General features: G+C 40.2%; 1 protein-coding gene across 1 annotated transcript in view; it reads right to left on the bottom strand.

Moving 5' to 3' along the window:
- Positions 1-26,274, bottom strand: part of lrrc7 (leucine rich repeat containing 7) — a 125,230-nt gene that overhangs the window by 37,713 nt on the left and 61,243 nt on the right. The window contains exons 2-3 of the mRNA XM_073475731.1: positions 4,496-4,698; positions 3-120 (exon numbers count right to left, since the gene is read on the bottom strand). Of these exons, the coding sequence (XP_073331832.1) occupies positions 3-120; positions 4,496-4,698 (321 nt within the window). The remainder of the gene's footprint in view (positions 1-2; positions 121-4,495; positions 4,699-26,274) is intronic.

The raw sequence follows: 26,274 nt of genomic DNA, 5'->3' as shown, positions 1-26,274 counted from the left end.
ACCGTTTTTACTGATGTCCAGCTCTTTGAGGTTAACCAAGCTGGCGATGGTGGTGGGCAGGTTGGACAGGTCGTTATCGGGCATGCTCAGCTTCTTCAAGGCCTGGCAGTTGAAGAGTTGCTATGGGAACACAGGGGGGGAAACAATGGAATATTATAGTCTGTCGGCAAAATCACACAGACCTTTAGTGGAAAGGTACAAAAGGACAGAGAGCAAGAAAGTCAGCTGGAGGCATGCACCACTTAATGTTGTGGAAAAGCAGTGCCATTTTAGCAGCGTTTTTATATGAATAATGCAGAATTAAACTCCGACATACAGTTACCCTCAGGGACAAAACACATACTGTAGTGAAAGCAAAAACATTCAGAGAAAAGTGCCCTGAAAAGAAAAGTACTGCAAATGCCAAAACACAACAGTGCAAGCATATGCATGAAAGGAAAGTGCTTCGAATACAGAAAGGATTCACTGTAGATACCAAAACACACAGACACGAAGAAGAGTGATGGAGCAGTTTTTAAATCTTTACTCAACACCAGACAATAATGATCTTCTCCACGGCAGGTAAAGACTAAACTCTTTGGCATATTTTCTCTTAAGCTAATCTTTTTTTTTTTTGTGAGACATTAAAAATGTGTAACAATTCTGAGGACCCTTCAAGGTAACATCTGCAGATGTGGAACATCACCTGGGGAAGGGGCTGAATTTGGTTCACTTCTGATGCCTTCAGAACAGGTGACCTCATTTAGAGCCACATCATTATAGGCAGTTTGGCATCCTTGCAGGATAAATCCTGAGGACTTACTGCCTACCAGGAGAACTGAATCCATTTGGATGACTGGCAAAATATTTTCAACTTAAAAAGAAGTTTAGTCGATTATCCAATTTTGCGTTCTTTTATGTTTCCTAAACAACCAAATCGAATGACTAAATATTGGCAAACCATTACCCCTAAATTCCACCAGATCCGTGTTCGGTCCATCTCCGCTCCGCTACGGCAGTAGTAGTAGTAATCCTTCGGTTGGGAACACTTCTTGTTGTTGTGTTTATAACACATATGTATAACTGCGGTCACACGTGATTCTTGAATTATTGCGGGAACTCCTCGGTCTTGCAACTCCAGCTGTCCGGCAGTGCTGCGCTGTGTGCATCTCTCCCTTATAAGATACGATTCAGGGACGATATCTTTTATTATGGAGCGATTCAGTACGATTCAATTAGATCTGGTTTCGGTACGATATGATACAATCCGATACAATTATTTTTTTCATGTCGACATTCATTTTCTATTATAAATTAGAATAAGCCATTTCTCACAAAGTAGCATTGCTTACCATCAAAAATATATTTCACGACCAGGGAATCCTATGTATTTTTCTTACTATTATGTATATCTTTATCTTAGTCTGCTTTTACCTTGGTGTATAAAAATCATCCTCATACTGGACCTGAGGAACACCTATCCTGTTGTCTGGACCTCCATGAGCAGGGTCTCGCTGAGCTGGATCTGACTGCATTGGACATCTCTGAACTGGATGTCCCTGACTGTCTATATCCTCTGCTTCATTACAATCAGTGTATAAAATCACACCTATGATTAACAATCAGACAAATGTTCCCTCCTGATAACAAACTCAGAAGTTGGATTAATTTAACAGTGTGCACTGTGCAGCATCTGTCAGTAGACAGTAAACAGTGTGCAGTGTAGTTCAATTCATTACATAATGTCAGTAGACAATGACAGTTACCAGTGTGCAGTACTACCAGCAGTCACAGAATACAGCTAATGATAGCAACATGTTTAAAAGCAGACAGGTCATAACTCCTTTGTAATAAAACGGGCTATAGATGCTGTGATTACCTTAAACCTCTCCAAGTGGCTAAATTGTGGCTGGAAAAGTGTTTAATCTCTGTGTCTTTGTTTGCATGTTCTTGCTAGTGCTAGCTTTACTAGCATCCTCGTCATGTGCACAGGTTTCACCATGCAGTCTCACTAGGTGAACGCTAATTTGTCGTGCTACCACTGTACTTAAACACTGCTCTACATAGCTTGCAAGGAGCCTGCTTAGCGTCCAACTTTCCGTTCTCATTATAAAAATCCACATCTCTTCCATACTTTTGATTTTAGATTTGATGGTGCACTATTAATCTTGTGGGCCTTGTCGGACATGTTGCTTTTGTTTTTACCTGGCAGGCAACGCTCTGCTAATGTTACTGTGATGCTTCTCATGAGAGTCTTGCGCTGACCATGGAACTTTTACAAGAGTTTGAAGATAGCAGCATAGCAATTTCACGCAACCAATTCATAACTTCGCCATCAACCAGTTCACATTACATTTAGATCAATCCAGATGTCCGCGTATCGGTGTAGTCATGTCTTTAACTTTAAAACCGATTTCAGATTCATATCAGTGAATTGTTACACCTCTACAAACCATGGATATGTTGAAACTTTACGTTTCTTTATGTTGCAACGATCGATTTCATGCTGTGACAACTCTGTGCTTATCATCTGGTGAGGTTTATGCACAAAACCTACCTGGTTAGGGTGAGGAAGAGATAATGTTTTTTTCTTAAAATATCTGTTTCGGTCACCACAAACGCAGCAGGAAATTGTAACAAAGTTTCCTTTAAAAAATCCAGTGCTGTCACACTTACAAATGTTGAAACACAGTCTCAAACTGCGGTCACTGGCTTAGCAGCCCTCTTGCTTACAACTCCACCACCATACCCTCGACTTCCAGACATGAAAGTCTTAGCCTACGACCGGGCTGTTCCTAACTTCCTTAAGTATGAAGTCACTTATAAGATGCTATGTAAGGTTAGGACTGCACAATTACAGAACAAGAACAAATTATTCTTATTATTATCATAATTCAAAAGTGCAATATTCAAATCGCTTAGCTGGATTATTTAAATAAAGGTAAAATGTTTGACAGTACAGCATTATAATGAGTGCAGAGATGTCCTTAAATCTCATAATTTAACCTAATATATGCTCACTCACATTAACTCCTACACTCCACTTTCGAGTTTCCAAGTCACCAACATTACACAATGAACGTGGACCTATACAGACATTACAGGGGCACAGGAACCACAGAGCCAGCTGGAGCTAAGCATGGAAATGGCTTATCTGTGCCTGTGGGTCAGAACAGGCCACTGTACTCAAAGACACAATCACTTACTCACACACACTTATGGAGCTGTCCAACTCACTTACATAAAGACCAATCATTCTGGCAGCCTCGATAGCTCTTATACAATCTTGGCACACACACGAATACATGCTGTCGAGGCAGAGCAGATTTTTTTTTTGTTTGTCTGTCAGTTGAATGCAAGCTTGGCCTGCCACTGACGCAGCCTTCATTCATGCAGGTTATATTAAGAAATCCCATTCAACGTTTGTGTCATTTAAACCAGAACAGGGTCTCAATAAAATGAGATGTCCCTCGTATAAACAGAACCTGTAATTCTCCTTGAAACATTGGAAGGGCATTTGGCCTCATCACTGCCCACATGGGGGTTTTCTGAAGGTCTCTGAATCGTGTCTTTCACCACATGACATCTGTCACTTGCTGATGTCTAGTGGAGATGTAAACATGCTGGAAAAACAATCTTGCTGGTCTTGGCTTCATGTGCAACCTATCATCCCATCTATCTTTAGACCCTTGGTTACAATAAGAACTTTTGCATGCTGATGATAGCATGTAAATGCTGACATTCGTTCAAATCATTTAGCACACCTGCAGCTGACAAAGTACAATGTTAAAAACTGCAAGCTAAGTCTGAGATTTCTTAAACTGGCAACTGCATAGAGGATAATCACTTTCCATGCAGGTGGCAACATGGCCTCCATGCCACCCTCTCTGGTTGCAAAGATCCAAGCAGCCAATCACACCAATCAGGTTGCTAGAAATGTGTAGCCAGCAAAAGCATTGTTTTCCAGTGGTACAGTGCACCTGGCGTGTGCTCCTGTCTTGCACTGCACATTTTGTTTTTCTTTCTACCAGTTGAAATATTCTAGAATTGCTCCACTTCAGCCATTAATTACATTTACCAGGATGCACTTGCAGTCCCGCTCCACAGGCGCATCACGCTGTTTTGCCCAAGACGTTTTTGAAACGTCCCCGCCTATAGCAACAAGTCTCTCTGTGATCCGGGCCTGAGAATAGCAAAGCTGTCTCTCCATTTTTCAACCATTAAACACCTGATTTCTGGATGCTTAACAGTTTGCCTCAAGACTGAGTACTGCTTAACTGTAAATTCCTTTAAATGAAGATACTAAGTCAAAAAATATAACAGTTCTTTATTGTGTAAGAACGTCACTGCTCCCTATGAGAAGGTGCACCACAAACTGGGTTGACTGACTGGCCTTGGTCCAGGATCAGGTAGTCAAGAAGTAGGTATGAGTGTATAAAAAGTTGGCCTTGGGGATTAAAGTCAGCACAGAGAAGACTTCCAGCAGGAAGCAGGTCAACCTGTGGTTCAGAGTTACCTTGGGTAGTTCCTCAATCTGGTTGGCGTCTAGGTAGAGCTCCTCCAGAGTTCTCTCGAAGCTGAAGATCTCCTTGGGGACCTGCTGCAGGCTGCAGTGGGAGTAGTCCAACACTGAGATCACTTCCTCTTCGCCACGGAAACAACGGCACGGCACCAGCCGGCCAATCAGCTTCCGCTTCGTGGTCATTTCCAGACACTGCACTGTAGAGACAAGAAGAGGACGGGAGAGAGAATGTTAGATTCATTTCAGCGTCTGACACTTGTGAACAGGCTTGTTGCTTCCGATTGTTGGTTTGACAACTCCAAGTTTATTCTCAGGATAAATCACTAAAATATAACAAAGGGTCTGAAATACAAAACTAGCATCCATTATGTTTCTGCTTAAGAGAAGCTGGCATTAACATTCATGTGTGGGATTTTCTCAAAAGGGTTCTAAAATAAATTTTTGATAACAGCTATGAGCTGCAGTCAGTAATGGTGGCAGATTTCACTGCTTTTGATGAGTAATGCAATAAATAAATGCACGAAGAAGCACGTTCTCAAAAAAAAAGAAAAAAAAGAAGAAAACACCCACGACGTCTAAGGGTGTAAAAATGAAATAAAAAATCTTTATGTGACTCTGCAGCCGTCAGTGTTAAATTGACACTTAGATCAGCTCTGGCTCATCAGTGGAGGCACATCATCTATGAGTTGGCAAACAGCCCTGTGATGGACTGGAGACCTGTCCAAGGTGTACTCTGGACTCTTGCCCATTCTGAGCTGGAATAAACTCCACATACCTCCACAGCCCTACAGAGGATAAACAGCTATAAACAATGAATGGACAAAGTGACTCATAAATCAAACCAAATCATCCGTTGCTATAGTTGACACTGGTCACCCTACACCTCTTCCTGTTAGATGATTATCTATTCAGTGCCTCTATTGTATGTTACACCACAGCTTAAGAATATATTTATTTCTGATTGCTGGTTGATCTCAAGACGTATATGTTGCTTTTAATCTTTAAAATCAAGTGAGAAATTGGTACAGATAGCAATGTAAGTTCTTCACATGTCAGTGTTTGATCACAAAATCAAAAATTCACTAATATAATAAAGCTGTCTTTCCTGTTGATTTGAAACTTTGCAGCTTTCAAAAATAGTCTCATATACCCAGAAATCTGTGCAAAAATAGCCTGTCCTCACAAGAAAAATGACAACACTGGTCGAATGTTTGAGAGGGTTAAAACAATTGATCACTACATTGGAAGAAACCTGTAGTTAATGCAGTAATTATGACAGGAGTGAAGCAGCAAGTCAAGTAACAGAGTATCCACAAGTTCCTCGGAAGATTACTGGGAAAATGATTATGGGTGATATTTCCAGTCCAACTATTATAATAACTGACGCACTGGCTGCATTTTCGAAGCTTTAGAAGCATTAGTTAGCTGAGTGGGCAGAGCAATAATTATAGTGTTTGTGGTATCTGCAGAAAGTCTAGAGACTGCTGTTCGTATCCCGTGTGAAACCAAGTTTACTTCCACAAACACAACATATGTCACATACATTAACGCGTTCTTATTTTAACCCAAACCAAGATCTTTTCCAAAAACCTACACAAGTGGTACTGTTGCCTCAACTTCACCAAACTGCAGAAGGTAGACGACATTAACTACTTAAACTAACTTAAGTCATGTATGTAACATAACGTTAACTGCGTTAAAAAACTTAGGTAACCTGCCTCATGTCGTTATTCACAAACAACCTAATCTGTAGTTAAGGTTTGAAGACGCGTTGTGCAAAAATATTTTCTATGATTATGGTTAAAGTTAACATGAGGCTTCAGCAGGAACTATTCAAAGTTACATATGTTTGTTGTACAAAACCCCGTTAGTGTTGTGATCCTTCTACTCCAGCTCAGCAAAGAACAGGGGGAAACAAAAATAGGGAATCCACAGACTGCAGAAGTCTTAGTAGCTTGAGATAAAATGGGAATCCATCCTTTAAGTGGGGCTGACAAAGGACAGATGCAGGTAAACTCAGATGGGTAAAACAGCCTCCCCCTCACCAACCATCAGTAACTTGGCTCACAGCAGGCAGAGATTCGACTCCTTCATACACACACACACAGTCACTCTCTTCAAACAACAAGCCACAGCCATATAATTAGCCCCGAATCCTTTTGTAATTCTGCGACAACATCACTCCATTACACGACTCCATTTAAAAAGCCAGCAGCTGAATGGCATGAGTAGGCTAACCATGGGTATTAAAATCCTTGAGTGAGGATTTATCATTCAGCTTTATCATTTCAAACCCAAACGCTTACTACACTCAATCTACTGACAAATAAAAACGTTTTAATGCCAGGCCTTTCAGACAGAACAAAGAGTGAATTTTCAGTTATCTGACTGCCGCCTTAATTTCCTGTTTGATCTGGATGATCTTCAACCAGCTGAGACGAAGAGAGTAGAGATGAAGTCAGAGAACAACAGGAGGTGATGAGGAGTTAGCAGCTGCAGTGGTGTGAGGAGACAGCGAGGAACCAAAAGGGAAGATGAGGAGGAGAAAAGAGGGAGAGGAGATGACAATGAGGAGGTGAAAAGAGCAGACAGAGGGAGAGCAGAAGGCTCAGAGATAAGACCTGCAGCTTTATCTGTCTATAAACACACACATGTCCAGCTCCACAGCCTAACAGATGAATGGAGCAGATAGACAGAGTGATCTTGAGCACTGTGAGGACACTGTGTTATCTGCTCCTGTTTGTTGCATGGCCAGTGAAATCTGATAACAAAGGCCGCAGATCCTCACGGACTCTTTATCTAAAAGGGTCGGACCATTAAAATCAATACATTCTTATCCACAGCCACGCTCAAAGCAGGCGTAATGAGGCGAGCTGGGATTTACTGGTTGTCTACAGTATGTGTAAAGCCAGCAGGCAGCGCTTTTCATGGCACACCTTGGACCACTGCTTCTTGTTTAACCTGTCACGTTCAGAGCTAAAAGGTTACCCAGGGTTTGTTTAGCGCTGGGGAACAGGTTTTAACAATAAGGATTGCCCGGCTCTTGAATTCTTGAAGTCCTGCATTTTTCCTTTTTCCCCTTACAGTCTGTGCACCAGCACAACAGCAAGCTCAGAAAGCACAATATAGAGGCTTCATGATCTTGTTGTTTCCATGTGGCGAGTTTTAAATTCTTACAAATTCTTCAATAAAATCTATATCAAGCATTTTTTTTTTTTTTTTGCTTTGTAAGAATAAAGAAGAGTGACGGGCATTTAATTTAAGAAAAGCCTAAACTGATTTGATAAAACTTTGCATGCAATGAAAGACAGTTGTAACTGAGCGTTCTCACTTCTGCAGACTGATTGGGACCAATAAAAAGACTATAAAAAGTATTAAGAGAGATGAGGGTTTGTAGTTATTTACTTAGTTAGTTACTGTTAACATTTTTGACAGTTCAAGATTTTGCTATATTTTGCAATATTTAGAGTAAATATTGTATTTTGTAAAAAATATTTTGAAAAGATGGTTATACATTTATTTGGTATGTCTTGTTACTTTATAGTAACACATATTTAACCTGTATAGTCACATGAATAACTGATAGATTGTTTTGAAGAACCAGGAAACAACCTCCAGTTTTCTCCAAGATTTGTTCAACATGTTTAACAGATCTGGACATTTTATACTTCATATTATGACAATACAATCACTGACAAATCACTGAAATCAAGTTGTGAAGTGTTGGAGTTTTATTACATTTATATGCTGATGATCATACAATGTACCCATGCAGCGGGAGCAGTGGGCAGCGTACAGCACTCAGGGCACAACTCCAGAGCTGAGCCAGTGTCTTGGTCAGGGGCACTGACAAAAGAATCAACCTACTGTACATGTTTTGGTGGTGGGGGAAACCAACACAAGCACGGGGAGAACATGCAAACTGCACACAGAAAAACTCCGAACCCACAACCTTCTTGCTGTGAGGCAACAGTGCTCACCACTGCACCACTGTGCCCCACCTGTTGAAATACTCTGCAGTGATTCATTTTATACATTTTGATGCATTTATATTGAGACAGTAGTCTGCTCCTTTGGCCATGTGTGCTCTCTTTTTGTTTCAGTTTGGACATGTGTCAGGTAACTCCATCATAGTCACTACAGCAGGAGAAGAAACAATGGGGATCTTCTCATTGGCTGAGTATGCAGGCAGTCCGAGTGCTGGCTTGAGCTGAAAACTACAAGAAATGAGTGAAATCGGTTTAATACTTGCAGCATCCTCTAATCAACCGCTTGACATCCCAGCCAAGAGCCAGATGGTCCAGTATAATGTTCCAAACCTGCAACAGTGACCACAGCTGAGACGACCTTTTGTTTCAATAGTTCCTCTGCTGCTCCACTACAGACAGCTTTTATCTTCTTCCTCAGAGCAATTCTCTGTTGTTTTTATCTCATTTTGTGGAGACTCGGCTTGATCTTTGTTCTGTATCTTTTGATAAACTCATTCATAAAGTCCATTCATTTCTGTTCACAGACATAATGATTAGTCACAAACAAACAAACATTTGTTTTCACCAGCCGACACGTGGTGAACTTAGAATAAATACAGACTGTCTTTAGAGACATCCAAAATGACCCAGTATAAAACAACAGAAAATGATTGTGGTTATTGATTTGGCAAAATCGATAAAATAAATATCAGCACACAGTCTGCTAAACAATCTGTCTTTATTAGCCATTCATACTGCAGTGGCTTGATTATGCACTCACAGTCTATTGATGTATCAGTTTAATTATGCACTGAGAGAGCGGACCAAAAATAACAGCATTTTTGTCAAGAGAGCAGAGAAAAAGAGAGGAGAGCTGATGGTACCCGTTAGGATTAGGCAGAAGGGACAATGACAGCAAATTAAGGTAGACAACGATCAGTGCCGAACGTGAGCAGTCACCTTCATGACACAACACATACCTTTGGAGATTTTAGAACCCAGGATATGGACAAAGACAATGGACAGACAGGGAGGATGTAGAGCTGCTAAGAGTAGTGTGTCCTCAAATGTATGGATTTTAATTCAAGAAGATAAATCTGAGAAAAACGACAAAGCTCCTAAAATATGACCAATTTATCACAGTACACACGCAGTCCATTTACAGCTTGTGTTCATTCATATTTTGTGGAAATCTTTGCTTTGTTCCTCTGTGTCTCGTGCTCTGGTCGACCCCGCCTGAATGAATGAATGTTAGGGGGGACACTGAAATGTTTCCAGTCCTGCTCAGACTCCCAGAGAAAAGAGAAAAAAAAAAGTAGGAAGAGAGTCAGAGCAGGCCGGCACCAATGGGGTGAAACTAGGAAGTGAGCGTGGTTGGCTGTGTTGGCTCTCGCTGCTGCTATGGAAACAGCATGACAGAGCAGACTGACTCTGCAGAGGCAGCGCTACATGTACATGTGCAAGCTCTCAACACACACACACACACACACACACACACAGAACAGTGTAATGATAAATACACACACACACACAGACACGGTGATGGAATGTAACTAAGTACTCAAGTACTTTACTTAACTACAATTTTGAGGTACTTGTACTTTACTTGAATATTTCCATTTTCTGCTTCTTTATACTTCCACTACATTTTGGAGACAAATACTTTAGTTTTTACTCTACTACATGTATTAGGTAACTTTAGTTACTAGTTACTTTGTAGATTACATGCTGCATCAGAGCCAAAGTGGCACATTTTTAAACTATGTTATAGGCTTAGTCTAGTCTAGTCTTAAAAGTATAACAGTATAAACATCCATGTAAATATTTGTATGGTTTATTTTACTTGTACTTTTGATACTTAAGTACATTTATTGCCAAACAAATTTACTTTTGATGGTTAAGTAAATGTAACACTTCATATGGTTGACTTTTAATTTCACCACTTTTTCACAACTAACAATTTAGCATGATATCTTTACTTTTACTCAAGTATGACTTTTGGGCACTTTTTACATCACTGCACACACACACACACACACACACACACACACACACACACACACACACACACACACACACACACACACAGGTCCTATTAATAGGCCTCCACTTCTTGCCTCAGATGTTAAACAGTCAACATCCCAACACGGCAGCCGCTGAATCTGTGGCCTTCCTTTGGGCTGATTAACGTCAGATCAAATATTGTACAGATGCCCCATTCTAAACACATTTCCTCAGCCCTATTCACATGAGACTAGTATTACCAGCAGACCTCAGGTGATTTAGAAAATGACCTCCCCACATTTCTGTTTCATCTGGCACATTCACACAGGATGAGCAAGTCTGTATTTACTCTCCTGGATATAAGTAAAGGCTCTGTGTGAGATCAACTTTCAGAAGCAGAGTGTCAGAGTTGATTTGCTCACTTTCTACGTGTGTTACAAGCATAAATACAAATTAGCAGCTCATTTAGATCAAGTAATGGATGCTGTGTGGCTGTACTTGAATATGATGACATTTTGTTGCTCCGAACCTTTTCTGTCACTCGTTTTTAACGTCAATATAGCCGATCTCACAGCACAGCTGGTGACTGCTGTTGAACAATTTAACAACAATCAACATTTGTTGAACACAAATTTCTTGACTAAATTTCTACTTCTTATGTTCAGTTGTCTGACAACAGAAAAACAACCCCAAATCACCAAGATCCCACAGGATCAATATTATTACATGACCTCTGTGACAGAGTATGGTTTCACTGGACTCCGGCAGATTCGCACAGGATAAAGATCCGAGACATTACCTCGTCAATTATTACAAATTACTAGAGGTCCCCAGGTAATACTAGTCCCATGAGAATAGGGCTTTAGACTTATTCCCACCCTTTCCCTCTATTGAAGATGATCACTGTCTGGTTAATCACAATAATTTAAAAACAAACTACTCAGAATATAGATTCAACATTGATTCATAAGTCAAAACAAAAGATCTACATCTGCTCAGCAAAAAAGCAAATTGTGAGAATATCGTTGCAACATATGCAATGTAAAAAAGTGGCTGTCACGCTACATAAAAGTAATGGAGTATTTTAAACTCTGCACCACTGCTACAAAGCAGTTTGCCCTGTGTCATTGCTCTTCCTGAGTTTTACCTCAAATGCTCTCTTTTCTTTTATCTTCTCTCTGCTGTTCATTGAAGTTTGTGTGTGTGTGTGTGTGTGTGTGTGCGTGCGTGCGTGCGTGCGTGCGTGTGTGTGTGTGTGTTAGTATGTGTGCCTCATCTAGCAGCTCCAGAGGGTGAATCCCCCAGGGTCCCATGACCGCCATCCCTTCACGTGCAGCCCTGCCGTCACCATAGTAACGGCTGCCATAGAGACCGTCTCCCAGGAGCTGGGTGTATTTTTACTCTCTCTCTCTCTGTCATAAAACAGAACATGCTGCACTCAGTGGGCGATCGCTCCACATTTGGCGACGCTTTACATAGACTCACATATATCAGACGTCTTTATAGCTCCTGAAGACGAGCTGGAGAGCAGCTTCTGCATGTCTCTGTCTTTGTTTTTGGAAAAGGTGTGAATGCTGCACTCTGCAGAACTCATCGCAGGCTTCTGCACTCTCTCACAATTAAACAGTCACACACTGCCACGCACAAGCACATGTGAAACACCGACACACATAAAACGCACCCACACAGACTCATTTAGTTTATGATGACTTTTGCGACATTGACAGCGAGAGAAAATGGAAGATCCTGTTTCACATCCCAGTGCTTCACATTGTCAAGTAAATCCCTCAGCAGTGTGTGCGTGTGCGTGTGTCAGTGTGTGTGAGAGAGAGAGAGAGAGAGAGAGAGAGAGAGAGAGAGAGAGAGAGAGAGAGAGAGAGAGAGACTGTGTATGTGGGAGGCAGTTAGCTAACTAGCAGCCAGGAACAGCCTGTTCTGTCTTTGTTACATTCATTAAATCACCACTTACAGTAGTTACCTGAACCACCACATGCATCCAAACAAACACATTTATTTGTCTTTTGTTGTGAGTCAGGACCCTAATCATCTGTTAACTTCCTGTTTGAAAAGCCAAGCGACTACAGCTAATAGGCCATTCGGCGCGTCCTGGAATGACCAGAAAATAAAGTTATTGAGGTTTAAATTACAGGTGAATCTCGAGGGGAATGATGGATATTGATGATGGACATTAAGTTTGACATTCTGGGTATTTTGTAGCCTCACAGCCAACACAATCTGGGACAGCTTCCAGGTAAACATCACATTAACAAGGAAGAAAAGACAATAAAGAAATGAATAAATATCCAACTTGAATGTATTTCTGCAAACCCCTGATACGTTCACATCTGGACAGGACTGTTTTTCAACACTTGTAAGTGTGAAACCAGTTGATATTTTAAGGAGAACACAGACATGTTTGAAGCGACAAAACCCGGTGTTTTTAACAGGACCTCTGAACATCTCCTGCCATGTTTGGCCAGACCATAAGCACAGTGCTGTTACAACATAAAATTGAAAACTGAGCCAACAGAAATGTAACGTTGCAACATATATTTGCAGAATCTTACACTGCCAACATAATGTCACCGAGCACGTAGCAACATCTGGCCAATGATCCATCCATCACCTACTTTTCCTGTTAATGGCCACATGGGAGCCAATCACAGCTCAAAGTCAAACCAGTCTATCAAAGGTGTGGCATATATACAGTATGGACAGTCACAATTACATGTTGATGAAGGTTCTCAGTCATCTTCAGTTCTGAAGAAGCTCTGAAGAAGCCTCTTGGATGAGATGTGAAACGTCTTCAAGATACTGAAACAAGTCCAGTTGCCAACGATACAGCATTTAGAAGTCACAATTACGTTCACACCTGTGGGCAATGTAGTCATCAGTTCACCTCACCTGCACAGCTTTGTACTAGAACTGCAATGATTGGTCAAAGAAAACATTTGTAAAAATTATCTGGTTCCAGTTTCTAGAATGTGAATATTTGCTGGTTTATTTGCCGTCCTGAATATATTTGGTATTTGGACTGCTGGCTGGACAAAACATGACATTTGAAGACATATCCTTGGAAATTGTAATGAACATTTTTCACCATTTTCTGACATCACATTAACCAAATGATGAATTGGAAAAAAAAAACCTGACCGATCACGCTATGGTAAGCTATCAACCCAGACATGTTGAGGACATGTCACACTGCCAACTCCACACAGAAAGACCTCAGCCAACAGGAGGATTTGAACCCAAACCCTTCCAGCTAAAGGCAACAATAATGGTATTTTTTATCATTTTATTTATTAAGATTAAGACTCACTGACTGCAGAATAGAGCAAAGCAGAGTTAGTCACTGTTAATTAAATGGGATGCAAGTGAATTGCCTCTCAAAGCACAACATGATTCAGTTGAACTTTATTAGCACATTTGCCTGCAGGCTCTGAAGTGATCTGCCAAAACACCAACAAAGACAAATCTGATGCAGTGGTTGACCAATAAGTTTGGTATTAAGGAGACATGGAGAAATGTGGAGGCGAAGATAAATATTGTACACTACTCAAAATGAGTTAGGGATATTAGGACATCAAAAAATCACAAAACACAAAATAAAAATTCAGATATGTATGAAACACTAAAATATCCCAACATCCCTAACTCATTTCGAGTACTGTAGTTTCTGGGAATCTCTCTTGTCTCTTACTTCCAAGATCACAGACACAAACTAGAATGGCACTCAGTAAAGCGTATACCTCCGTCAACAGCCTCCTTTTGTACTCATTCATGATCTTGTTAATATTTTGCTGATTAATGAATCGTTTGAGTCATTTATCAAGCAAACATTTGCTGCTTTTTCTTGTCTTAGCATCTTCGAAAACTGAAAATATTTGAGTTTTGGACTGATGATCATGTCACTTCGAGCTCCAGAAAATTCAGATTCTGCTTCTTCTGCTGTTTTCCGATGTTATATGGATTAATCAAGAAAATATGGGGCAGATTTATCAATGATCAAAGTAATTGTTAGTTGCAGCTTCACTCTACTAATTTGAAACAAACACTCAGCAGAGCGCATACCTCTGTCAGGGCCCAACAGCTTTCTTTTGCCACTGAAACACGCCAGATTGTTTTCATCAAGAAATGAAGATGAGAAATTAGTGTCTATCTCGCAATGTTAAAGAAAGTGAGAAATAATTCCTGGGATGTCTGTTTATTCGGATCTACACCTAAAGTTAATGGTGTCTGTTTTGGGCTGAGACCCATACTCCATCCAAGTTATGTGGAAATCCTTTCAGTCGTTTTCATGAAATCCTGCTGACAACCCAACCAACCAACCAACCAACCAAACAAACTAGGCTGAAAACATAACCTTCTTGGTGGAGATAATAAAATTGAAGTGCTACAAGGTCGATGTTACATTGTGCAAGTCTTAGTGAACAATGACCCTGCCATTTCTGAGTAAATACATACCTACAGTACAGCACTCATCATTAAACAACAAACTTCATTGTTTGGAAGGAACTGACACCTTTTTTAGGCCCAAACATCCACCCCCAGCCTCTTCTCTAAGAGCTTTTGCAGCTGTATGACAACAAAATGCCTCCTGCAATGTTGCTAATGAAGAAATTACTCACGCAATTAAGAGAAAACACTGTCAGGAAAACATAACCAACGGTCATATTATGTTCATTTTCTTTCTGGTGATGACAGAGTCTCACCAGGAAGTCAAAGGAATCACGACACAGTCTTGTTGAATCATGGTTTGGGCATTTTCACACTCAGTCAGTCCAATCTGCCTGCCACTGTGGCTCCAGGTGGCACGTCGGTAAAACCCAACGACCCTTACATCACTGACACTAAAAATAACAATTGACAACACAACAAAACACAGAACAGCTGACGATTCACCTGCACCCAAAATGCTGGAACCAATTATGCTCAGATGCATGAATGAACAAATACACAAATGCACCAAATGGGTCAAACCAGTGTTACCTAAACTGAGACTGCAGCCACAGGATGACCTGAAAAGATGTTTCCTAAGTGCCCAGCTTCACTCTGCACTGGAAAAGTTTAGGTCCTGTCTGCCTTCAGGGGAGAAAATGGACAAATGACAGACAGGAAGTCAGACAGACAAACAGTGGGATGTATAAATAGTACGCAATAAAGACAGATAAACAAGCATCCAGACAGAGAAAAGCAGCGTGATAGAGAGTCGTGTTGTGAGAGAGGAACATATCTGGGTTACTGCAGTGATTTTATAACATACAGTACAGTGTTCACATACGTATATCAGCTAATTAAGAGTACTCCTGAAGTTGAATAATCAGTTAGCTAATCAACAGAAAATTAATTACAAACAATTCTGATAATTAATTGTTTGAATCATTTTACAAGCATGGATGAAAAATGTCCTGAAATGTATTATTGTGACCTGAATATCTGTCGTTTCTAGACTGTTAGCCCTTTATTAGAAAGATTTACAGTATAAATACAGACAGGAAAGATGGGTAGAGTTGATGACATGCAACAAAAGGGTTGCACGTTCAATCAAACCTAGGATCATTGCATGGGATGCATTTTAGCCACCTGTCCATCAGGACGCATGTGATGGTCTGTTACAAACCAGCTCTTCAGGGGAACGAGAAGCAACACCTGAAACAGCAGAACCAGGTGATCTTGGTAAAAGGTATTTGTTTGCATGGAACTTGATACAAACACGAATGGGCGAAGCAAACTACAAAGGGAAAGGGCTAATGGGTGCAGTTTAATTAAAAAAAATAAATGTAACCAAAAGATGACTCTGTTCTTGAAATAAAACAAATATGAATATTTTATAAACTAAACCAGAGGCTGCCAACCCAGAGGGGTCGAAAGATCAGTCTAAGAGGTCACAACATAATCAAGTAAAATGCTGGGGAAAAAACATCTCTCATACACAAAATTAAGTTTTACTATTTTTTTAACCTTCTTGCCATTTTTTCTTTTAATGGCCAGACATTTTTACTTCTTCATGGCTTTTCTTCTTACAACACATTGTAGTTTACCATTAAATTCAGATGTCTTTGAGTTGTTAGGAGACATTTTCCATCTCATCTGCTCAGATGGTTTCATTTGTGTAACAGTTTGAGATAAAAAGATACAGACAATTGTCCAATATTTTACAACAAACTAAAGATTAGAGAACAGTAAAAAACATGAAAAAAAAGTTGTGTATCAGAACTTTTGCTTTTAGTTGCTTTTTTTAATCTTTCCTCTCCCTTTAATTATCTGAAGGCCCCCCAGATTTTTACTGTGACCTTTTGGAGGGGCCCGACCCCTGGGTTGGAAACCACTGGACTGAACTGTATATAAAGTAATTCTGGCCTGGACTTGTTTCAGTTTCTTGAAGACATTTCACCTCTCATCCAAGAAGCTTCTTCAGTTCTGTGATGAGAAGTGAAACATCTTCAAGAAACGGAAACAAGTCCAGTTGCCTACGATACAGCACTTGACCTGGATGACTGAGAACCTTCATCAACATGTATACAAAGTAGTAAAAAGTAGAACAGTAAATTACTGCTTAGACACTGATGCATCAGTTTTGCTTTGAAATGAGTACTTACTCTTGACACTTAACGGAAGTTTAGATAATACTGCTGTAGTTTTTGGGGTACAGTTTTATTTGTAATGTACTTTAAAATGAATATAATGGTACTTTCACTTAAGAATCTGAATGCTTCCACCATCAACTAGAGTAGGTCTTCTCTTCTAAATAAGTTCAGTTATAGGTTTGTTTAATACATTAGATTTACGCTCTGAATATCAGAGGTACAATGAAACAGAAGATGTGTAGTGTTATCTGTTAAAGTGACATGATGTCATTATCAACAGAAAGTCAGGTGGCTGTTCACAAACATTTCCAGATCGACTTATTGGTTTATCATCTGGAGGCTCAGTGAAGCTCACAGAGAGAAGACTTTATCTGAGCCTCTCCTCTCCCTCCTCTCCTTCTGTCATGTCTCACTTTCTCTCCCTCTCTCTCCCCTGTTTTCAGGCCACTCTTTTATTTTTTCTCCTCTCTGTTCTTGCAGGGTTGTGCTCAGTGGCCCAGTTCTGCCTGAGACGCCCCGGCACATCTCCTCTTTCTGTCTTCTCTCTTTTCCCTCTCAGCCTTCTGTCTCTCTCTCTCTCTCTACCTCCATCCCAACCCCTACCAGGAGAGAGAAAGGGAAGCCATCTTAAATCCAGCGCAGTACTTTTTGTTTTCTCTCAACGGGAACGTCTCGATCCAAATCCATTTATACATTTCAGGAGGTGATTCATTGGAAAGATACTTATCTTGTGTTTGCTACAAAACCGCCACAGATTCTCTGATCTCAAAAAGTAAATCATTACATGACTTGCTGCTTTGCAAAAGTAAAGTTTGTCCTTTCACGCAGACCAAACTCCTCAATCAGGCACGTAAAAGGCATATTCACATCTTCAAGGTTTTTAAGGTTCAACATGATAAATTAATATTAATTAATACAACCTGGACTGAACCTGACAGAACTTGACATTTTAATGTCCATACGTAAGTGTTTTATCTGCTACACTTATGTTGATACTGGTTGTCAGTTGGAGTCAGATGTGCTCCTCAGGTGTAACTGAGACAAACGTTGTCCATAAAAAGCACAACACGCACTACCTGACTGCTGGCAAGATATTTCAGATGTTTCTCTGCTGCACCAGAATCTTCATTGTGATGCAACAAAGCTTTTGGTCTTTTTGTAAAGCCAAGTCACACCACGCTCACCCTCTGAGGATGATGGAAATAATCAACTGTTGCTTTGAATTATCTCTCTTTGTTCACTTGTAGTTTTAAAACCAAAGTAAGGATGCAAATAAGGAATGGGATTACAATGAAATACTTAGATGAATCTTAAGCAGAGAGGATGGACTCTTGATGGAGGCTTGATGTAATATCAGTATGTTCTGTTGAAGTCTGGGCATGTGTGTGTTTAGTTTCTTTGAGGTCACCTTGCACCATGCTGGTGCCCCAACAGCTCATCCAACACTCAGAGCCCGAAGGAGGGGGCAGCGAAAAGGAGACACACAAACACACACGTCTACTATTACAGTGTCATGTCTTCACACTGTCGACCTAGAAGCTTTGAACTATTCATAGATCATACTAAGAACAGAGCGACACTTGTTATTAAAAGTTTTAGGTTAATTTGATTTAACATTTTGAAGACAAGATAGACGAACAATGTACTCGAGGTACGATGTACCATGTTCCAGTTCATGTAAAGTACAGTTTGATCCACATCACACACTAATAGTGACACCTAAATAAAATTTGGTCAGAGTCTGCCGATGTGGAACTCCCCAACTGGAGTTTTGACTAATTATTCTTGAATGAAATACAAAATAGTTTTACTTCTTACAGTGTTTAAAACATATTAAAATATAACTATTTCAAAAGGGAATATCAGTCTTTGGTCTAACACCTGCAACAAGGGATCACAAGCAGATTTTGTTATTTATTCTGTTTAGGTGACTTGAGAGCAGCCAGTAACAACAACACTGACATATCATCATATAAAATATTGTTATGGCAAACGTGTTGGCAAACAAATGCCTATTATTTATCTTGTAAACACAGAACAACATTAGCATTAAATTGAAGTTGTGTTTCTGGACACCCAATGAATTAAGCTTCAATACTCACTCTTTTCTAAATGGTAAATGGTTGCAATAATAGCACTTTTAGTTCTCATTCCCATTCACACACCTGCCAACCCTCACTGAATGACTCGCTCCTGAGGGAGACATCCGTCTCCTTCGCTGCTAAATACTGCACTTTGTTCTCCAACTAGTTAACGCTAACGTTGTCTGACTGCTGTTTGATGTTGGGCAGGTAGTGGACAGTCAGCTTATGGAGGTGAAACAGCTGCTTGCTGCATCTGTAAATGATGACAATAAGATGGATGATAGCGAACCAAAATAGCAAAGTTTCAGGACGTTAAACCAAAACAATGAGCTGAAAGACTATAAATCGCCTAAGAGTGAAGGGGAGTTGGGTGACAACTGTTTGAACACTTGACCTGGCCATGATCTTAGAGGGAAAATTTGCCAAATGCTTTGCAGATGGTCAATTGGTGTTGATGTCAAATAGAAGTAGTTGTAGCAATACATTCCTCAATGTGTGCTATGTAGACCATATTCACATGGCCACCATTATCCTCTCATGTCAGGGTGGGAAGCTCAAATGTTTATTATTTATTTCAATTATCTCACAGCTTCTCGATTGACCAGCAACATCAGTAAGACAATGGGTAATGAAAATTCAGAGTGACATCAGGTCATATTTCGTAAGCAACAGCTAACTTTTCTACCACATCCTAGCTAACATTACAGTTTTATAGTGTTATATGATTTGCATGATAGCAAATTTTGGACTCTAATATTTATATGCTAATATTAGCTAATGTGTTCTAACTTTGGCTGTTGTCTAATAGTAGTTTGTTATCAAATGTTGTTTAACCTCGAAATATGGCCTTACATAGACTTTTGATATTGATTATTAATCAGGAAGCTATGTAATTAAAACGATTTGTTAGATTCCCTACATCGGCATGTGGCCTTATCGTGTGAATTAGGTCTGTTGACTGTGTAAGCTGAGTACTGCTGCTGCAAAATCTGTCCTTCCGACACCAGTGGTGTAACTGGTGTTTCGGAAGAACTACAAGTTATTTCAGTTTGGATTTAGCTTCTGGGTTGGGGGCATGCTTCCCTATAAACCAACTTGTTCTCTTGCTTGTAAAGTAGCTACTTTTCTAACAGCGAAAAAGGGGCATCCTAGGATATGGGAGCAGTGGAGGTTAAGGACGAGGACACATTTTCGCGTGCAATGAAACAAGATACAGGTACGCATTGCGTGCACATCTCTGCAGCAGGAGAACGTAGCTTTCTCCATCGATATTGCACGCACTGGGTAATTTATTGCTTCAGCTGACAGCATATACCATCAGCATTGTTTGGGCATCTACATGAAATATGGCAAATTTTCCCTGAAACTTTGACCCAAATCTTGACCCTAAAACAAATGTTTGACCTCTGACTTTTGTCCCAGATGTATTATTGAGCTCCAGTGTGTGAAGTTGTGTTGAGTTCTCTTCTTCTACACCGTGATGAATACAGAGCACACAGAGTCCTGATTGCAAAAGAACGGTTCACCTTCACCTGAAAAACTCTCTCTGTACACACTGTGAGACCTGCTGCTATCTGGAACAACCTCTCTATCTTTCTGTCATCCCCCTCTCTCTCCCTTCCTCTCTCTTGCTCTGGCTGGGAGTCAATCTCTCTTCTTTACTGCCAGCTGATAGCTGTGCATGACTGTCTGGATCTCTATTCATGCGTTCACTCCATCTATCACCTGCTGCTGCCTCTGTCACCCCTCGTTCCTCTCCCTGCCTTCTTCTTCCTCTCCCCTCTGCCTCTCCCTAAATGAAAACAGATAATGCACAGTGGCTTTTCATCTGTTCATTGATACTTTTCAGCTTTTATCCTCAGACAGGCAGGGAGAGGTTTACACGACTCGCTCAAGGTCAATTCAACACTGTTACCTCTCAGCTACAACACAAACTCTCTCTTTAAACAAACTCCAGTTTGAAGGGTTTCAGATGTTTTTCTCTCACTCGCATGACATTCTCCATTTGCATAAACACCCTTTAGTAAGTTTTTATCCCTAAAGCTTTCCTTAACAGTCCATGGAAATTGCACAGTGAGCAGTTGCCATGGTAACCGGGGACTCAATTGCCCAAAATTACCATAAAACACTAATTAAAAAGCCCTGGCTAAGAGCACCATTTTGACAAGCTTTATGCAGCAGTGCTGAACCAGTCCCTCAGGTGAGGAAAATGGACTGGGAATGGAAATCATTTCAACACCCACTGTTTTGTAATTCCGTGGACTGAATGTGTCGGCTCATAATGTATGTGGCAAAATATGCAAGTCTAGAGTTGCATATTTTAGTGAGCAGATTGAATTGAATTTCTAAGATGCATTTTGACTGATTTTGACAAAAATTGATGGCCAATGAATCTTTGTGGAGTATGTTTTTGCCAGTAAGGGGGTCACATTTTCATGCATGCCTTAGTTTTGGGGTCACAGAATAGTGTGGTTTTGGTTCAGTGAACAATACAGGGAAAGATAAAATATCTTTTCATTTATTTTGAAATAAAAACAGACACTAAACTTTGCTTAATAACAAATGTTTGCCCCGAGGACATTAACAGTCACATACAGCATCTGCAGTAACAAACGCTGATATCACATTCATTATTTCTTTGAGGCTGTTGGAGAAAACTTTGGGGGAAAGTGATACACATCCAGCCATATTGTTTCAAGTGATGACCATAGCTCAAATGTCATAAAATTGCTGCTTTTCCAGAGCACAGACAGGAAATTGGACACCTTTGCTGCGTGTCAGCTCTCTTCTCTCCCCCTCATTTTCTGTCATCTCTCTACCATCACTGTCAAATAAAGGGCAATGACAAATTTTGACAAAACAACGTCACTTGTTAAGATGCAGGGTCACACTGCCAGCGGTATGTGCCACCTGGTGTCTGTCTTTCTGGTGACAGACACCTTCTTTTCTTTTCCTTCCTTTGAGATTAAAATATCTTTTTTACAAGTTTGATGTGGCTGTTTCCAGAGACATGATATTAACCAAACTGGGGTTAACAATATTAACATGACGACTTTATCCGATCTATTATGAGGTCAAAAAATGATCTAAATGTTAGGCAAATGACTTTGAGCCATGGCTTCTCATGTGTCTCATATGCTTTCAAAGTACTTGTACCCCTAGACAGGTTACACCCCGCCTTTCCGAAACCCCGCTGTTCCGAAAATAGACTTCCATTCTTCGTAATGGCGGGGTTTCCCATTTTTTCAAAAGACCCCGCTATTCCGAAAAGGCTATTGGGGAAACCCTAACCCTAACCCTAACCCTACTGGGAAGTAATTCGAACTTGAAAGTGGGAACAGCAGTGTTTTTGGGGGAGGGTCGGAACAGCGGCGTTTCGGAGTGGAGAGGTTTCGCAATGGAGGTGTTTCGGAATGGAAGGCTGTCCCCCCCTAAACCATACTCAGCTGAAGTACTTCAGTACATTTATTTACTGCGTGTTGTCACATTAACCTGAATTTCACTTTTTAAAGCTTCACGTTCCTCTGAGCAGAAACCTTCAGTCCTGATGCATCTTTAGCTGTTAGCCTCTATTGGTTCCATTAGCTGCTAGCTCCCTTAGCCAAACACATTGCAGGACTTTGCTGCCAACTGGCTTCTGGGGGGGGGTTTGGGGGGGGGGGGGCAGTGCTTAGTTCAGTTTGTCATGTGCTAAGTAATAGTTAAACATATATACAAAAATCCCTTTCATCCCTGAGGCATTTGAGAGGACTCATCCATCTCCATCGTAACCATCAGAGTAATCTTTTGACAGCCACTGCTACTTATCATCATCATCATAGGCAGGCACAGCTTGATGCAGCGAAGAGTAGCCACAGACACCTCCCTTGTCTGGACAGAGAGAGAGACAGTAGCAGAAGCAGTCAGAGCAAGGAGGCACCTCCATGAGAAGGCACTGGTGTAAAGCCCACGAGTCACGACACAAAGGCGCTCTGGAAAATGTTTCTAACACGATGCCATCGGCACGGCGACGTGGGCATCACAAGGCAAATTCAGGCCAGTCAGTCATGGGTGAGACACTTCACTCCCACAAACCTGGGCACCGTCGAACTTCACCATCACGATTCACAGCATTTTAAAGGAGCACATATCATGTATATTTTACTTTTTAACTTTAACGCTGAAGCTTCACACTCATGTTGCAAATGTTCTCGGACACAGAGATGAACGAGACGTCATTCCCACAAATGCAACGTGGGACTACACACAGTCTGTACTTGCTATTTGTCACTCCCCCACCCACCCCTACCTCTGTCTGTTTCTCTGTCTTTCTCTCTCTGAGGTTTTAAATCAAACCTCCATGCCTGTGGCTCCGACTTCTGCCCCAACAAACTCACTGGGGAATCATAATATACCAATGAGCGGTAACATTGAGGGGTATCACTGCATAATTTTAATCACAGCTTGATCTTCTTAGGATAAAATGATAAAAGACAAGATGATTTTTCATCTTGAAAACCTTACAGAGTTGTAAAATTCTCTCTCATAGTGTCACTACAATACTACAACCTTGTTTTGTGTTTCGGCATCTGCAGAGATTTATTACTCTAAACTCACTAAACTTCCTGGTCCATCTGAAGCAACATGCTTATTTCAATGCACCATTTGATATATTTAGCACTGCAGAGGTGAAAATTGATATTCTTGCCTCTGGGTGCCCAAATTAAGTGAATATCACCAAGGTGAAGCTTGTCAAAAAATCCCCTTTGCTTTAGTATTTACCATGATGTTGGCTCCTGTCATCTACGGGACGCTGACACAAACTGCAACAAAATGTGACGCTGCTCAACTATAAACTTTGACAGTCTACACCATACGAGCACAAAGTCTTGAGAGAGCAGTATTTACGTACACATTGGCCACAACATGCCATTACACCACTCGTAAGTAGGTCTATAAATAGTACAACCTATAACTTTACAGAAGCAAAAAGTACCTATACATATAAATATTCCATAACATGATACCCAGTATTTAAATACACAATGTGTAGTTGTAGTAGTAGATGTAGTTTTATGCATGAAACTTGTCACATGTTTTCACCTTGTGTGTGTGTTTTGTGTGTCATCATGACAAAATGTGTTCTGGGAGACACCTATTGTAGCAGAAACTAACATAGAAGTGGTTTTGAGAACTTTGCCAGGTGTTCATACTGTATGTCCGTCTGCAGACAGATTTTGTTAGAGCGACAGTCGCAACTATACAAGATGCAGTCAGGAAACGTTACAGGTGAGTAGTGAGTTCGAAGATGGGCGTGGTAATACAGGTTATCATGTTTCTGGTCTTACTAATAAATTTGCAGGAATGTAAAAGACACAGGCTGCGAACAAGCCGGGGACATATAAGGTCAAAATATAAATTTTTAAGAATTCATCTCATTACTTCCTTCGGTCTAAATCTACAGTAGGCTACATGAAGGGATTTATCTCCAAAAAATACAGCTTTCAGCCTTCTCCTCAGTCATACGGGTTAACTTCACGATTAAATTCCAGGCTGTTATCTTTGTTATACCGTTGTTTAATTTGTTGTATTTGACTCATATGGTGACTGTTGTTTCCTCCTGTTATAGCTTTAAGACATCAACAACCAGCTGCTAATTTATGCTAATCTGTCAACATCAGTTGGTTTCACTTGAACATTCGGTTGCTGTAGCAACCACAACTGACAGAGTGTTATAACAGGTTAACTGACATCGGCCATTTTGTCAGACTTGTGACTCCCTTATTCATGTATTCAAGACCCCCTGTATAATGGACACTCTATAGTGAACAATAAGTTGAGATTGCTGACTTTTACTTATCATCCTCATAATTGTGCATTCATCAAAATAATGAATCAATAAAAAATCATGAAAATAACAAATGGCCAAAATAGATGTTGGCAGTTTACATTTCTAAAAAAGAATGGACAGGCTATATTGTAACATAACATTTCTTTATGTGACAACATCATTTTTCTTTAGGTTCAAATATCAATTTTATCTTGTGACAATGCTGCTTATGCTATGGCTAGTTTAAGGAACAAAAAACACTTGGTTAGGGTTTGGAAAAGATCATGTTTTGGCTTGATCACCATAAACATGGCTGAAGATATCACTCACTCAGTCTTGTCGCCACAAACAACTGGAAATTGTTCTGAGGTCTCCTTGAAAATATCCAGTGGTTTCACGTGTACAAATGTTGAGACGCAGTCTCGTACTGCGGTCACTGGCTTCTCACCTGTAACTCTACCACCACCCTCCCAACCTCGCAATATGAAAGTCTCGTTATAAACATGTAATGTGAACGTGATACTATCTGTAGAAATATCATTATGGTATGTAGCCTATGATACAAACAAATGTGAGCGTATGAGTGGTTTGCAAACATTGTATCCTTGGATCTGGGCTGCTTACTTGCAGCCACGATGTTTGGTAGATTAATTACTGTTTTACTTCCAATGTGAACTTAATGTTCTTTCAGTGATGATTCACTGTTTGTTTCTTCATGACATGAGAGACAAAGTTACTAATTTGACATTTACTCTGTAATTATTTTTATGAAACAAATCCACTGTGTCGATTCAGTGCTATAAAACCTGTGGTCTCATGTGTCTTTATGGCATCTCGTCTTTGTGTCATTTGTAATTAATTATTTAACTTTTTTTGCTTTTTGGAAAAATTCAGAGGCCAACAACTGTCTTAAACCTTTGGTGCAGCTTAATGCACAGTGAGGGCAGAAGAGTCATGGTGTTCATATTGAAGGTTTGTTAAAGATCAGCAATATAATGATGATGCTTTTGTGGAAGAAGTATTTTATATAAAATCTTACAACCCATCATTGAACTATTTAAGACAATATCATCCAGTGTCGCTGTACAAATGGGTAGCACCAAGTATCTCAGCTTACAACAGCAAAAACCAACAGAAAATCTAATTAAAATATGTCTCTATCCAACCTGGGAGTCAGGACCCCTCAAGTGGGTCACAAGATAATTCAGAGGCATTATGAGATGATTGATGGGATGGGAGAAAGGAAAAAGAAACATTGTTCTGTTTCTCTGAATGTCACTTTTAAAATTTTATTGCAGAAAAATCAAAAGAAAATCTA

This window comes from Pagrus major, chromosome 11 (assembly GCF_040436345.1).
Source record: "Pagrus major chromosome 11, Pma_NU_1.0".
Classification (NCBI taxonomy): Eukaryota; Metazoa; Chordata; class Actinopteri; order Spariformes; family Sparidae; genus Pagrus; species Pagrus major.
This window is presented reverse-complemented; position numbering and strand designations above follow the sequence as displayed.